The sequence below is a fragment of the Syzygium oleosum genome, unplaced genomic scaffold (genome assembly GCF_021117445.2).
Source record: "Syzygium oleosum isolate NSW1041296 unplaced genomic scaffold, Sole_v2.1 Sole_v2.08, whole genome shotgun sequence".
Lineage (NCBI taxonomy): Eukaryota > Viridiplantae > Streptophyta > Magnoliopsida > Myrtales > Myrtaceae > Syzygium > Syzygium oleosum.
The window spans coordinates 5,273,493-5,289,009 of NW_026607492.1; the positions used below are offsets into that span (position 1 = coordinate 5,273,493).

The window sequence follows — 15,517 nt, forward strand, 5'->3', positions numbered from 1 at the left end:
CCAGATCTTGATTTATTTGAAGGTTTTGCTGTACCCAATGTTGTTGCAGTTCAAGACAGTCCTGCAAAGCCCCAATAGTTTAAGTTTGCCATGCTTCAGTATTATAACTTCAATGGCAGGGTAATGTGGCAGCACAGGAGGCCAGGAATGGAGATTCTCTTTACTTATTTCTGCAACAAACACATGCACGAACGAACGACAAATTCGCAGTGACAACTCATTTCTGTATTAACAGCTGAATTATTAAGAACCATGTTGGTGATAAATGTGACAGCTCTGACGAATTCATAGGAGAGGCCATTTCGGATCACATGGTGACACATTGGAATGAACACGTCCCGTCTCAAATTGCCTCTATATATATATATATATATATATATATATATATATATATAGTGATGGAATTGGATCCACCATCCGAAAACTCAAAGCTTCAAACACAAAAGAGGAGTAGTTTTTTGAGATGGCTAGTCCTTTATATATGTTCAAACGCAAGTACCATGTTCGATCGATTAGCTTGCCTTCCAGATCCCACCCAACCACCCTTAAAATTGAAGAGGAGCTCAACAAGCTCAAGTCGTGGGAGGCGACATCGACTCTGTCATTCAAGTCGATCGGCGAGCGGCTCTCGGGTCTGGAGGAGGTATATGGGTGCTTGGATGAGCTTCTCAACATGTCATCCACCCGACAAGTCCTCTCTCAGAACAAGCAAGAGAAGTGCATCAACAAACTGTTGGATTCCTCAGTTCAGCTATTAGATGTCTGTGGCATTGCCAGGGACCTGGTTTTGCAAGTCAAGGAACATGTTCAAACACTCCAATCTGCACTCCGAAGAAGGAAGGGAGATTTAAGCATTGAAACGTGTCTCTCAGACTATACGAACTTCAGGAAGAAGGCAAAGAAGGATGCCAAAAGATTGAGCGGGGCTCTGAAGAAATTGGAAAGCCAGTTCGCTCCTCTCGTCAATCAAGATGACCATTTCTTGGCCGTGATGAGAGTTCTGAGAGAAGCCAGCGAGTTCAGCATTTCCATATTCCAGTCCGTCCTCAGTCCATTGTCAGGACCCATCTCAAGTCCTAAAAAGTCGAGATGGTCGCTGATCTCAAGATTGATCCACAAGGGGGTGATAACATGCGAAGAGAGGCAAGAAAGTGATAATGAGTTACAATATGTGGATGATGCCTTAAGCGTTCTGTTAAAGAACCTTTCGGGGGATGAACCTGGGGCTGAAAATGTACAGATTGTGCAGAAGCAATTGAAGGATCTGGAGAAGAGCCTCGGAAGCCTCGATGAAGGACTTGAAAGCATTTTCAGGCAACTGATTAGATCAAGGGCCTCACTTTTGAACATAATCTCCCAATAGCGGGAGAGCTCGGGCGGGCCTTGGTTTTTTGTCCTTGAATCCTGAAAAGAATCCAAAATTTTAGTGGATCTGTATAGGGATTTTCAGTTTTTGTTTTGGATATGTATCAAAATCCATACATGTACATTAATGAAACATAAGAAATTACAAAAACCTTGGTGTCTTACTGCACATCCCTTCTTGTTTTCCTTGTTGCTGAATGCTCAAGAGAGTTTGCCCTGTGCGAACGCGCATACCACACGCATACACTTCACTCTTAGAATTTCTGTTCTAGTTCAATGGTCTCTTACTAGAAAGAAGGATGACGATGGCAGAAGGGGAAACTGCTTTTGCATTTGTGCTTTTGATACTTCATTGATGTTCGAATCAGCAAAAGTTAAGGTTGATATATTTTAGCATGGATAAGAAAAATGACGGATGTGAAAAGAATCTAACTACAGATGGCGAAAAAATTTTAGCCATATTCTTGCTATATATGCCTTGGCATCTTTAGAAGGCTGCCCATTTTCAAGGTCTTAACTTACTATGACTATACACATATGCAGTCATTCATTTGAAAAAATTGCTTGGGAAATGATGCTCATTTAACCTCTTATTCAGAAAGCTATACAAGGATGAATAACCACGACGCAAGCATCAAGGTTTTAGTTAATGGCACTCGTTTGATTATAGTTAGAGTGAAGTTTCCGCTTACTTAATTTGCCTGAACTTTCGGAAAATCAGATCTGATTGGATGACATGAATCACAGCCAAGATTTGCTTCTCTGTCCATGCTTCTTCTATCGATAGAAGTTGTCTTTGATATCAAGTTCGGAATCTGCCATCTATAGCTCTTTGGACAAGGCATTAGCTCGACTTATTCTAGCAACAACAGATGAGTCGATTCTCACAAGGTAAAGAGCAGTTTCAACTCATCGAGGTGGGCACATCAGGTTAAAGAAATAGTTAGCCTTGTCACCAGGATAATTCGTGAAAAACAATAGAAAACAATAGTAAAGAGCAATTGAAACCGGCAAGGATTTCTACTTTCCATGCCTCTGATATTTAAAGAACCATGAACTTGGTCATATCTGATCAATTGACCCCCTTCCTAGCCTGTTCAATTAGAGCCAAAACTAGTCGGTTCACAAAAGGGATCGGTGGCTTCTTGAAGATTACTGACAGACATGACATATCCGAGGACTTGGATATGGTACATAATACATGTATGCGATCTACGCACCTAACTGAGGGATCCTGGATTGGCAGGTTGCTGTCCTGAAAGGAAACACCAATTGATTATGCCACTCGTGCATCGACTATACTAATATTATCTGCTTCATTTGTTTATCTCATCATCATCCACCGTCTACCTCTGCAATAACTAGTACCCCATTTAGCAAAAACAATGGTTCTTGATCTCTCCAGATCTCCAGTTTCTAGTCTCCCGAGACTCTTCTTTTGTCTTGAGATGATGAATGCATGCACTATTATAATGCCCCTGCCAACTCCCACAGACAAGTCTATGCAGTCGGTGACGGGACTGCCCGTGGGGCTAAGACAAAAAGGAGAGAAATTGCCGAATTCGAATATGAATCAAGTGATTTTGTACGAAGTACACGATTCTAGATGCAGTGAACCTGGAAGAAAACTAGAGATATGCTACATTACGTACATTCAATGCCTCGTTGGTGGAAGAAATGACAACACAGCCCATGCCATAAGAAACCCCCTGTCTTCACATGCTCATCTCTTGTTGATCAAAGGATTCAGATTGTGCATATTCAATAATCCCCTATTGGGTATAAATATATCATTACGATGGACGGTGGCATTTGATTAATGCAACTTGAGCTGACAATTTTTAGTGCATCATGAAAAAATCAGGAATGGCCACTTTCTCGCCCGTAGCTAAGTGCCGGTACAAGAATCGTTCCATAAGCTTGCCTGCTCAGTCGCATCCAAGTGCAGGAAAAATCGAGGAAGAGCTCGACAAGCTCAGGTCTTGGCAGGAGGCACCACTGTCGTGCTCCAATAAGGCGGAGGACTTGCTCCGACGCCTACTTGGGCTCGGCGAGCTGTACACGTGCATCGCAGATTTCCTCTATTTGCCATCCACCAGGAGAGCTCTAGGACAAAGCCGGCACGAAATGTGGCTCGACGGGTTGCTCCAGAGCTCCATAAACTACCTAGACGTGTGCGGCAGGATCCAGGATGCGATCTCATCGTTGAAAGGAAGTGTTCGAGAGCTTCAGTCTGTCCTCAGAAGAAGCAAAGTCAGAATTCTCGACTTTGAGAACGACCTCCATGCATATGTTTCCTTCAGGAAAGGGATGAGGAAGGAAATCGCAAGATCTCAAGCAATGCTCAAGCAACAGGAGCACAACATGCTCGAGGCATTCACTCCCTCACTCCTTGATGATAACCTTTGCGCGGTAACAAGTGTACTAAGAGAGGCGAGTGCCGTTGCCGACTCCGTCTTCCGTGCGCTCCTGTTGTTCCTATCACCATCGGTCTCGAAACCGAAGCTGAGTAGATGGCCGTCGATTTCGAGGTCGGTGCTCAAACGGGTGATGGCTTGCGACGACGACCGTCGGGAGAGCACGGAACCAACTGAGCTAGAGAGTGTGGACATGGAACTTACCAAATTGCTGGAGTCCACTTCAGGCAAGCACATGGATAGCGAGAGGATCGAGTCAGCAAACTTGAAGTTACAGGCTTTGAGTGACTGCGTCGAAGGCCTTGAAAGCGGATTGGAGCGCTTGTTCAGGCACCTAATCCACACAAGAGTGTGTCTCCTGAATTTGTTTTCCGGTTAAAAAGTCCTACCAATTTATATTCCTGTGTTCTTGTTCATGTATAGTCCGGTCATGTAAATCAAGAAAGTTACTATGTAGAGATGAATGATTGATTTATGCATATGAATATGCACGAGTTGTATTTCCTCTTTCAAGAACAATATGTCAACATAAGATTTTTTCATATATGGGTTAATATCACGAATAACCTAAACTAGTACACCTGTGATAAATTTATCCAAAACTAATTTTTTTACTACAAAAAATCCCAAACTATTACATTTGTGACAAATTTACCCTCTGTTAGTTTTCGTTAAATTGGATTAATATCACGAAAAATCACAAATTGGTACAAACGGAAGGTAAAACCTCAAATTGATACACCCGTCAATTGTTACGTGTCATCCAACTCAGTAATTTGACGGTAAAATAATTCATCACAGGTGTATCAGTTATGGATTTTTGGTGGTCAAAAAATAAATTTGAGAAAAATTTATCACATGTGTATTATTTTGTGACTTTTCGTGATATTAACCCTTCATATATCACTTAAATGATGCCACACCTTAGTCTGCTAAACGCATGATCTTGTGTAAAGACACTAAAAGACACCTCAGTTCACAAAGAAGCTTCTTGATTTGTCTTGCTTCTTCTAGAGATCTGTCAATTAAAAACTAACTATTTTCCTCAAAAATGATTTTTCATGAAAAATATGTCTTTATCTTGAAGTTTTCAGTAAAATAAATGCACTATAAAACCAAAAAAACCATTCCCAGCTTTCTTTTCGAGGGATTTAGGGTGTGTTTGATTCAACTTTGTAAATGGGCATTAGCGGTATGCAAATACCTTTAACTTAAAGCCCGTTGGAGAAATGCAAATTGCATTTGGTAAAAAATTCTTTGTGAAACTATTTTGGCCCAATTAGTATTTGGCAAATCTTATTTTGCAAAGGGTTTTGGGATTTTTTTTTATTTAAAAAAAATCTTACCCTTCACTAGAGCTGACGATGGGCTAAGGCCGTCGGTGAGCCAGATCTGGTGCCGGCGGTCGTCGCCTGAGATTGAGCGATCCCAGGGGAGGGCCACTTGGGGTTGCGTGACCCTCGCTAGGAGTCGCCCGACCTCGGGCGACAACCGCCGGCACCAGATCTGGCTAGTCGGCGACCATAGCCCATCACCGGACCTCAGGCGGTCATCACGAGGGTTGGGCGACCTCGCCGGCCCCTTGCCGGCGCTTCGCCGTTCCGATCTGGCCTCTGGCGGCTCTGGCCGACCGTCCTCGCCAGCCACCCCTCAGTCCAAAGAAGATGAACAGTCGCGAGGGGCAAAATTTGAATATTAAAGAATTAGTTATGGTAGTTTGGGAAGAAAAAAATTAGTTTCAACATTAGGCAATTGTTGAAAGCTCAAAGCTGGTCCGGACTAGCTTTGGGCTTTCAAAATTCCCAATGCTGGCTTTCGACTGAAATCCCATTGGAAATGCTTGTCAAATGCCTTAGCATTTTCTCAGGCCGAAAGCCCCTTGGGAATGCTGAACCAAACACACCCTTAGTTTCATTCCTAATATACTGCCTTTGTGCATAGACCAGACATGCCACTCGTGGACAGTCGAGAAATTGATAAGAATTTTTTCGCATGAGAAAATTTAGTAAGTATTGATTGATTCTAAGCACCGTGATTTGGGGACGGTAATATCTGATATAACACGATAACACGACACGAAATTTGCGGGTTTAGATTGAGTGTTATCATGGGAATCGTATCGTATTTTCGTGGGCAGTGAGCCGAGGGGAAATGAGGAGGGTGAAAGAGAAATGGTGGGGTTTTTCTAGGATTCGTTATGAGATGTCATGTGACGCAAATTCAATGGACAGTAAAAGTGGTCCAAGTAATAGTTTATGATTGAGTGTGCCGGCGATTGACGAGAACCGCCGTGAGCGACATTGAGCGGGCAACCCACCAGTAGTTAGCTGCTGTTCCAGCAGCTAACTCTTGCTCTTTGGTAGCTATTAGAATTTGCCCCAAAATGCAAAGCAAGAACTTGGCGAAACAAAGGATGAAACTGGAAACATTAGTGGAAAGTTGATGTCACGCCGAGAGGGTGTGTTTGGGAACCACTTCTTCAAAACCCTTTAGGCTCTGTAGACCTGAAGACCTTTAAACAAATGCAATTACCATTTGGTAAATTTTTTTGGAGTGTTTCGAGGAGATGCAATTTCCATTTCCAAAACCCTTTGATAGTCTAGACATATTATGAGCTTTGAACATTTTCAAAATGTTAATATATGTATTTCCAATTTTATCAAAAAGCGTTACCAGACGCACCTTCAATCCGGACCGAAAGTGTGGAGAGAGAGAGAGAGAGAGGAGATTTTGTAAGGCCAATTTCAAAAAGTAAATAAGATCACCGACATTGAGATCATGTGAGATTCACATCGACTGTGTCGGCCGATGTATCAGACCCACGTGGGCCTGGGTCCGAGCCGTGGGTCCGATCCGGGATTTGCCCCGTATCCCAATGGAGGTTGTAACGGCTCCCTCCTACTAGCCCCCGTCGCAGGATGCCGTGTAACAAAGCGCACGCTCTCGGGCTCCCCCCAACGGCTACATTTTCCCGAGTCCCCCAAGATACGGCGCATCCGCATCCGCCGAAGCAACACCCTCGCATCACCACCGTCAAATCCTCGACCCCGATCAGGTCGGCGCGGGGGCCCCCCCCTCCACCGTCCGATCGACGACCCCCCCGGGGGCCCGATCGAGCCGACCGTTACGCACCTCGCTCCCGACACCACAGCAAAAGCAAAGTGCGTCCCAGCTCGCACGCCTTTTCTTCCTCCCTCTCTCTCTCTCTCTCTCTGGGTGTGGGTGTTAAGAGCGAGAGGAGGAGGAGGAGGAAAGCAATGGCGGTGGCCGCTTCGGTGGCGAAGAAGGTCATGAGGCTCACCATCTGCCTCTTCGGAGGACGCTTCAACTCTTCCAAATGGTAAGTTCCTCCTCGCAAACCCATTTACTCTCTCGTTGAAAACGCCTGCCCGAGCAAATGTGGTGAGGAGAGATCGATTCCGATGTTCGGCTTCCGAAAGAAAGATGCCGACTTTTTGCTTATCCCCGGAAATGGGTATCTGTTTTTGGCCGTCGAGAGTTACGTGAGGAAATGGGGTCGAAACGATTCCGATATACTGAAGATGGGTTTACAGTGGGGGGTGGGGTTGGCTTTCTTTTCTGTTGTTCTGGTGATGGCAACTAAGAGGGTGAGGGTTTTTTTTTTTTTTTGTTGTGATTTGTGTTTACGGGGTGATTTTGTTTGCTTCTTTTTTGGGGGGGAATGGACAGCAAAACGGCGGCGAAGATGACGGTGGCGAGGATAAAGCTGCTGAGGAACAAGCGGCAGGCGGTGGTGAAGCAGATGAGGCGGGACATCGCGTTGCTTCTTCAGTCTGGTCAGGATGCCACTGCTCGCGTCCGGGTACGTCTAGTTTGTATTGGGCTGTGCTTTTTGGTTATCGCATTGGCAGTCGGGGTTGCCTTTGCTTGTATTGGACGGAAGTCGTGTTTGTGTCGAGAAAATTGGTCTTAGGAAAAAGGGCTACTCTCAATTTTCTGGTGGTTTTCTTTTTTTTTACGTCTAATTTGGAATCAGGATGCTTTGAAGGTGATGAACTTGAAATAGTAATATTGGTTTTTGTGTATCATTAGCTTGTGAAGCTATGGTCTGTGTCCTGTGATGAATGTTCCGATTGCACTTTTTGGTCTGGCTAGCTACCTCTGCAATTTTTCGGTCTTTCTTCCCTCAGTAGACATCAAAAGTGTTTAGACATTAGCAAATGCAGTTGCCATGAGGTATGTTAACCAGTGATGGAGTTTGGAAAAATCATTTAGCTGCTGGATTCCCTGGCTAAAGTATGCAGATTGGCTCTCGACATGGTCCGTAGTGAGCTATCTGAGCTGAAGTCAAATCTTTATGAAGTGTTTAGACATTAGCAAATGCAGTTGCCATGAGGTATGTTAATCAGTGATGGAGTTTGGAAAAATCATTTAGCTGCTGGATTCCCCGGCTAACGTATGCAGATTGGCTCTCGACATGGTCCGTAGTCAGCTATCTGAGCTGAAGTCAAATCTTTATGAAGTGAAATGAACAAACGTGAAGCAGAAAAGAATTTTAGGCGTAGTTCACCTTGGTTTAGAGGATTTTTATTGGGTTTACGTCTTAGGTTGGAAGAGTTCAGTTATTTGTCTTGTTAGGTCAATGGTGTTAAGGTAATTGTTCTGTGTCTCATACTCTTATTGGATATGAGCATGTTATAGTAGAATTGTCCCTATTATCACTTCTTTGATGCAACAATCAATTGAGGGCGAGTATAGGGGACATTGAGGAAGATGATGCTTGCTATCTCTTTCTGAATGAAACTGCAATGATGAGTGTTGGAAGCACAACAGACGGAGCTTATGAGATTTTCCAACTCCAGCTTTCCCAAAAAGAGAGTACTGACAATTGCTACTTGGGTTAGTTTTTCCGAGGAAGACAGGACGTGGGAGTTCTGGGATAACCTTTTGAAATACCATAGCTTGGACCAACTTAAGTAAATCACATAACATACCTAACTGCTTAGTTTTCTCGGAAATTAGTGAACTGAAGGACCATTTTCACAATCATAGTTTTTGAAGGCCTTTCTTGACAGTGCGGTGTATATCAAGGAGGGGTGAGAAAGTCTCCAGTTGTTGCTTATGTGGACGCGTCTCGCATTGTTGTACATGATTAAGTTTCTAAATGGCGAAAATTGGTGAAGCGAATCTAGTTGTAGGCTGCATCATTTTCCACCGTAAATAAGTCTAATCCATTTGCATGTGTTTGCTTTGCAGGTTGAGCATGTGCTAAGAGAACAAAATATTTTGGCTGCAAATGAGTTCATTGAGCTCTTCTGTGAGTTAATTGTCGCTAGACTTCAAATCATTGCAAAGCAAAGGTAAAAGAAATGCCCGATCTTCGGAAAACTAAGCAAGTTTGCTTGTTTACTTCTGCTCCTCGATTACTGAGTCCTGATGGGGATCATATATACAGGGAATGCCCTGCAGATCTGAAGGAAGGCATTTCAAGTTTAATATTTGCGGCACCGAGGTGCTCAGAGATTCCAGAATTGGCTGCAATTAGGAAACTTTTTGAGAAGAAGTATGGCAAAGATTTTGTGTCTGCAGCGATTGAGTTGCGACCAAACTGTGGTGTTAACCGGATGGTAAAACTTTGAATAGACTGGATCTTTACATGCGGTCCCTTGTTTATATTTTCTCTTTTTGAGTTAAAGAAGTTACTATTTCCTGTCAATGCATTGATACTCAGTCGATTGCAGCACATGATACATGTATCTTGTCCTAAAATACTAACTTATATAATTTCTTTTTAGCTAATTGACAAGCTCTCCGTTAGAACCCCATCTGGTGAAACAAAATTGAAAGTATTGAAGGAAATAGCAAAGGAGTACCAGATTGAATGGGATACAAAAGAGTCTGAACAGGAGCTTCTAAAGCCTCCTGAGGAGAAAATAGTGGGCTCTCTCTCTCTCTCTCTCTCTCAAATTCATACTTTACTGTTCAGTTGAAAACCTGTTTATTTTCCCTGTTTCCTTCTGTTTTTCTTGATCAGGAAGGACCACAAAAGTTTGTTAGTGCGGCCAGCTTCCCGGTGAAGCCCGTGGGTGTTCAATCTGTTGATCCAAATGAACATAGCGCAAGGTAAATGGATCCCAGTTTTCTTTCTCCTCACGTATATTCACAAGCCACGCCTCTTCTAATGTTTGATCTTTTGCTGCTTCCCCTTAGACCAAATGGTGGCAACAGGGAAACTATGCCATATGAGGACTCCGCATCAGCCGCCGAAGCCGCTGCAGAATCTGCCCGGAAAGCAGTTGCCGCCGCGCAAGCTGCTGCCTATCTGGCAAACAAAGAACCAAATCAAGCGACTCACATTCACCAAACCCCTGCTTCATTTGTGCAAAATGATTTTTCGAGCTTTTCTCACAATCAGCAGGCAAAGGCTCCGGAGGCAACATTCGGTCATCCGAATTATGAAAATTATGCGAACAATGAGGAGAGAAGGCATTCCCCACATATGGAGACCGGAGGAGCTAATAGAAGGCACAGCTACAACAGTGTTAGTTTCGCTCACCCGGAGTCAAAGTTCGACGATGGAGTAAGTGTCGAAAAGTTCCGTTTTTCAGGAGACGATGACTTGCTCTCTACCCACACTGGCGACGGGAAGATGTATCGTAGGCACAGCTACAATGCTCCCTCCAAACGTTCGAACATAAAGTTCGACGAATCAGACTATGAGGAAGATGAAGAGGAGGAAGATCCCTCCAGCGAAGCCTGCCCACCACCGGCTCGGCCTCCGCCACTAGCACCGTCTTCTGTTACACGAGACGCGGTCCCTCGTGTTCATCCGAAATTGCCGGATTACGACGACCTCGCAGCTCGCTTCGAAGCGCTCAAGTATCGGAAGTGAAGTGATGAGTCTGAATACAGTCCATTGCTCCATTCGCATGCCACTTTTGTCCATTACAATTTCCTATCTTGTCTACGCAGCAATTCTATTACGAGGACACTAAACAGATGTAAATTTGATACAGTTTGTTCTTAATCCATATCATACGTTCGTTCCCTGGTTTGTTCCGGGTTATTGATAATCTCCTAAACAGCAAGATAACCCAACAACAATCTGTCACGAATTGACATTCCGTGTGTGAACTGGACGACAAGAACGAAAGCTACGCATAACTGCTTTATATTAAATTTGGTTGTGGTCGGGACAGTGCCAGTGTGCCATTTAGGGATCGACCCCATTAGCTGACTTTGGTCGATTCATGATTAACTCTTCTTGCATCCCTGGCTATGGCTTTGCATCGTCGGCTGCTCTGATCTTTCATTTTCTTTTGCTTGGAGCTTGACTGGATCGTCCTGGCACAGCACGACATAGACAAGCCCATAGCAAATTGGACAAATTGGACAAGTAGATGATATTTTGCATGGGAATATCATTATATCCAATGTCAATGTAAAGAAGAAAGCAAAAATTACACAGTTATTGTGGGATGGATGTCGTGCTTGTTTGGATATTTTACAACCCAGTAAGACGTTTTTTTAGAGGGCAAGTGAGTTACTCCGTTCTTTTGTGGTCTTGGTTGAAGCCTTGTCGAGAGTGCGTGAACCAGCCGAGGTCCGTGAAAGCTAGCCCGGACACCATTAACCGTTAACCCAAACGAAAAGTGAGTTTATAAATATGAAAACAGTAGCGACAAAAGACTAATTTGGCATCAACTCTTTATCCAAAAGCACCTAAAAGAAAAGCCATACCAAACCCAAGAAAAAATGTCAACACGGATTGGAAAGTATAATTTTTTTTAATGTCGACGACATGGCAGATATGATCTACGTAGCTTTCAGATGCAAAAGTCTTTGGCACGTGAACAGCTTGGATCAAAAGAACCCTACTTCGCACCCAAATCATATCTTCGTCACTGTATAGATGATACCGTAACTCCCCTATGCGTTGACCTGGTCATCTGTAGGTTGGCTAGTTCTCAAATCATTGCATGAAGAACGCTTGCCGGATCAATCGGTAAAACTCGTGCTGTGAAACTTCAGACCATTTACTTTAAAAAATGTACGATGAGCTTGTCATATCAGTTCTTTGCATGTTGGCTTGATACTTATCATGTATCAGGAAAACGCGGGCCTACTCGCTTATTAAATGAGATGAATATGACAGAAAATAGAGCAGCCAAAGTTGATAGTCCCACCCTTAATAAATTCGAGGAGCCTGCTGTATCTTAACTCTTTCATTATTTCCATAGCTGCCTCAGAAGAACCGGGTCTCCTCACATACCCATCAAAGTCCCACTGGCATTTTTCTTTTTCGTTTCTTTTTTCCTTCCTAGAGAAAAATATCGTATATGCCTACTCGTCGAGAAATATCTCATATACCTATCATACTACGTGTCATATCATGTTCTGGATTGGATCAATAATATATCCAAAATTCGTTGTAATAGAATCATCGAATGACTTGCTTCTTCGTGTCAATGGTGCAATATGTACATAGATGCTTTCTCTTTTAAAGAAATGCTAAATATGCTAAGATTGATTTACAAGATTGATTCATTAAATTACGCGACAAACTCATAACGAATCTGAAGTATGACCCATCTTGACTTATAATTTTCCTTTCCCCATTAACACCCCCACTTGCACTGTCTTGGAACGCCCCCTTTCATGGCCAAGGCTTAAAATTCACATTTTTAGCCAAAAAAAAAGGCTTAAAATTCACATACAGCAGTTCCTGCATGCAATAGAAAGTTAGTATAAAAACAGTTTGAAGTGCCACGACCATGTTGCTCAAGTGAGAAAGTGTCTCAGTGTCACCCAAAAGGCCCAAATCACAGGATGGCCGATGCTAGTGAAATTAATCCAGCTCCTCCGACCACGGTGCCACGGGCACCGTCGACGAGACCAGCACCTCCACCGCCGATCTCTTGCCCACCCTCCCAGTTCAACCCGACCACAGACCATCCCAATCCTAATGCAGGGGCATTAACCTCTAGCAAAACCCCCAAAACACCCAAAACGCCGAGAACGCCGAGACTGTCTCTCACGCCGAGGTTTCTGACTCCTCTGGGAAGCCCCATGAGGAAGGCGCTGCGCCTCACGAAGCTCGACCCGCAAGACGCTTGGCTTCCCATAACCGAGTCAAGGAATGGCAACAAATACTATGCTGCTTTCCACACTCTGTGCTCTGGGATCGGCATTCAAGCTCTGGTTCTCCCAGTGGCCTTCACTATACTCGGCTGGTAAAATATACACACCCATCAAAACTATTGAGATCTTGAAGTTAGATCAATGTTGAGTATGAGCTCAAGCTGATAGTTTGTTTGCTTTGAGAATGACTCCATGGTTATTGACCATATGAGTTGAGTCCGAGTTGAGCTCGATCATACCATCGTGCTTGACTCGTGCGGCTCACTAGCCTCGACTGTAGAAAACTACGTCTCATACGTTCGATATAGTCATGGCGGTATCACCGTATATCATTACCGTGATCCAGTCTTTCTTATTATAAAGTTAGCACCAATCTGAGTCTCAAATTCTTGTTTGATACTACGAGCATAGCCTCATTAGCTTATTTGATTTTCATCAACAGAATTTGATTTCGCGCCCATAACCTCACGAGCTTAGCTGACTACACAGATATGCTTTTTTGTTCGTGCGGCTTGTACAGTGCTGATGATTGATCTGCGTTTTCAGGACGTGGGGAATCATAGGCTTGACTTTGGCATTTATATGGCAGCTCTACACACTGTGGTTGCTAATCCAACTTCATGAATCCCCGGAAACTGGGATGAGGTACAACAGATACATCCAGCTCTGCACTGCTGCTTTCGGTTCGTGCTTCGCTACTTTCCATTTCTGACTCTTCTTAATCGCCTCAAGTGAATAAATTTCTTTGTCTTGAGGATGATCTTGTTCGTTTTTTTGTTGCTTTTGTTTTTTCACTGTCACAGGTGAGAGGCTTGGGAAATTGCTTGGTTTATTTCCAATCATGTACTTATCAGGTAACAGTTTGGTGATTGGTCGCGTATAATAGAAACTCGATATTCCATTATCTCGCCAATTTGTTATGTTCAATGCATAGCGATTGATCGTGTCCTCAGAGACGTGGTCTTGGACATCACTAGGCATGTGCTACATAGCATATACTGCGACTGACTGGAACTATCGTGCATATGTCTTCGCCTAACTGTAGGTGGCACTTGTGTGGCACTGATCATCATCGGCGGATCCACGTCCAAGCTCTTCTACCAGATCGTCTGTGGGACCACTGCATGCGCCGCAAAGACGCCACTGACGTCGGTGGAGTGGTACCTGGTCTTTACTTGCGGGGCAGTGGCGCTTTCGCAGCTGCCCAACTTGAACTCGATCGCTGGAGTCTCTCTGATCGGAGCGATAACAGCCATCGGGTACTGTACGTCCATATGGGTGGTGTCCGTGGCGGAGGGTAGGCTTCCCGGAGTGTCTTACAATCCAGTCAAAACTGGGACTCGTTTTCAACATGTGAACAGTGTGCTTAATGCACTTGGGATTATTGCTTTTGCCTTCAGAGGCCACAACCTCATACTTGAGATTCAGGTCAGCCACTGTTTTACTCTAATCCATGTACTAAACTTCTTGGAAAGCTTTGCTTAAGTTAAGATTCATTAATTGATCTCAAACTAGGTTTTGGGCCTTTTAAGACTGATTTGTCCCTTCCATTTCTTTCAATTAAAGAAGGAAAAGGGTGTTTTATCTTGGTGAATCTCTCCATTTTACAGGCAACTATGCCATCAAGTGAGAAGCTTCCTGCGCATGTACCAATGTGGAAAGGAGTGAGGGTTTCATATACACTCATCGCAATGTGCTTGTTCCCACTAGCAATTGGTGGTTACTGGGCTTATGGCCACTTGGTGAGCTCAAAATTTAGGGTTTTCAACTGCAGAATGACTTCACTTCTATTGTACTAAAATCAATCACTGTTACATGCGAGTAAAAGGGTGTTCTTTCGACAGATACCTGCAAACGGTGGGATGCTCACAGCCCTTTACCACTTCCATTACCGCGACGTCTCGCGATCCGTGCTGGGATTGACTAGCTTGCTTGTGATAATCAATGCTTTGAGCTCGTTCCAAATCTACGGCATGCCCATGTTTGACGACATGGAGTCTAAGTACACGAGCAGGAAGAAGCAGCCATGCCCATGGTGGCTCCGGTCGCTGTTCCGGGCCATGTTCGGGTTTGGTTGCTTCTTCGTGGCTGTGGCAATCCCATTTCTGGGGAGTATGGCCGGGTTGATTGGAGGAGTTGCGCTGCCTGTTACTTTGGCATACCCGTGCTTCATGTGGTTGAAGATGAAGAAACCAAAGAAATACAGTTTAATGTGGTGGCTCAACTGGGTCTTGGGGACCCTGGGGTTGTTGCTGAGCATCTTGCTGATCGCAGCCGGGGTCTACGTCGTGATAGACACCGGCATTGAAGTGAGCTTCTTCAAGCCTCACTAGAAAGCCTCGAGTGTGCCACGATATAGCTACGATATAGCTACTCTGAAGTGTGCAGCTACTGCGGTTTGCCACCTTTTGTTCAAGAAGCCACGTTTGGAGGAAAAACCACAACAGTGGTTGTATTGTGTTTCTTTAGGACTGATATGTGAATGGATTGATTTTCAAGATAATCCTAAGTTGTAATGAACAATCCCCAATCCCCATTCTCTTGGCGAACTTTGGTGAGACACCATAAGTGAATATTACAGGGCCAAATGAAAGAAGAGCCAAATATCCCACTGCTAAGTATTTTCTAAATAC

The 15,517-nt window shown here is 44.0% G+C and overlaps 4 protein-coding genes across 4 annotated transcripts; all 4 read left to right on the forward strand.

The window, feature by feature from the left end:
• The first annotated feature begins 407 nt into the window (after positions 1-407).
• LOC115687953 (uncharacterized) lies at positions 408-1,374 on the forward strand. Its single transcript, XM_030613672.2, has one exon. It carries the CDS (start codon positions 464-466, stop codon positions 1,361-1,363), a length of 900 nt encoding a protein of 299 aa, XP_030469532.2. The 5' UTR covers positions 408-463; the 3' UTR covers positions 1,364-1,374.
• A 1,800-nt stretch (positions 1,375-3,174) lies between these two features.
• Positions 3,175-4,206, forward strand: LOC115688320 (uncharacterized). The gene has a single exon (XM_030614123.2). The coding sequence runs from the start codon at positions 3,217-3,219 to the stop codon at positions 4,159-4,161; it is 945 nt and encodes a 314-aa protein (XP_030469983.2). The 5' UTR covers positions 3,175-3,216; the 3' UTR covers positions 4,162-4,206.
• A 2,758-nt stretch (positions 4,207-6,964) lies between these two features.
• LOC115687978 (uncharacterized) lies at positions 6,965-10,792 on the forward strand. Its single transcript, XM_030613702.2, has 7 exons — positions 6,965-7,122; positions 7,473-7,605; positions 9,000-9,103; positions 9,199-9,370; positions 9,539-9,679; positions 9,778-9,866; positions 9,954-10,792. Exons 1-7 carry the CDS (start codon positions 7,040-7,042, stop codon positions 10,633-10,635), a joined length of 1,404 nt encoding a protein of 467 aa, XP_030469562.2. The 5' UTR covers positions 6,965-7,039; the 3' UTR covers positions 10,636-10,792.
• Positions 10,793-12,443: 1,651 nt separating this feature from the next.
• Positions 12,444-15,433, forward strand: LOC115685303 (lysine histidine transporter-like 8). Its single transcript, XM_030610342.2, has 6 exons — positions 12,444-12,976; positions 13,431-13,567; positions 13,688-13,738; positions 13,930-14,312; positions 14,495-14,626; positions 14,729-15,433. The coding sequence occupies exons 1-6, from the start codon at positions 12,573-12,575 to the stop codon at positions 15,215-15,217; spliced, it is 1,596 nt and encodes a 531-aa protein (XP_030466202.1). The 5' UTR covers positions 12,444-12,572; the 3' UTR covers positions 15,218-15,433.
• The last annotated feature ends 84 nt before the right edge of the window (positions 15,434-15,517 follow it).

Bases quoted from the DNA above. Each gene is read 5' to 3' on its own strand.
- LOC115687953 (XM_030613672.2), top strand. From the start codon at position 464: ATGGCTAGTCCTTTATATATGTTCAAACGCAAGTACCATGTTCGATCG.
- LOC115688320 (XM_030614123.2), top strand. From the start codon at position 3,217: ATGAAAAAATCAGGAATGGCCACTTTCTCGCCCGTAGCTAAGTGCCGG.
- LOC115687978 (XM_030613702.2), top strand. From the start codon at position 7,040: ATGGCGGTGGCCGCTTCGGTGGCGAAGAAGGTCATGAGGCTCACCATC. The intron at 7,123-7,472 runs GTAAGTTCCTCC...GGGAATGGACAG, and splicing joins CGCTTCAACTCTTCCAAATG to CAAAACGGCGGCGAAGATGA. The intron at 9,104-9,198 runs GTAAAAGAAATG...TCATATATACAG, and splicing joins CAAATCATTGCAAAGCAAAG to GGAATGCCCTGCAGATCTGA.
- LOC115685303 (XM_030610342.2), top strand. From the start codon at position 12,573: ATGGCCGATGCTAGTGAAATTAATCCAGCTCCTCCGACCACGGTGCCA. The intron at 13,568-13,687 runs GTTCGTGCTTCG...TCACTGTCACAG, and splicing joins GCTCTGCACTGCTGCTTTCG to GTGAGAGGCTTGGGAAATTG. The intron at 14,313-14,494 runs GTCAGCCACTGT...TCCATTTTACAG, and splicing joins ACCTCATACTTGAGATTCAG to GCAACTATGCCATCAAGTGA.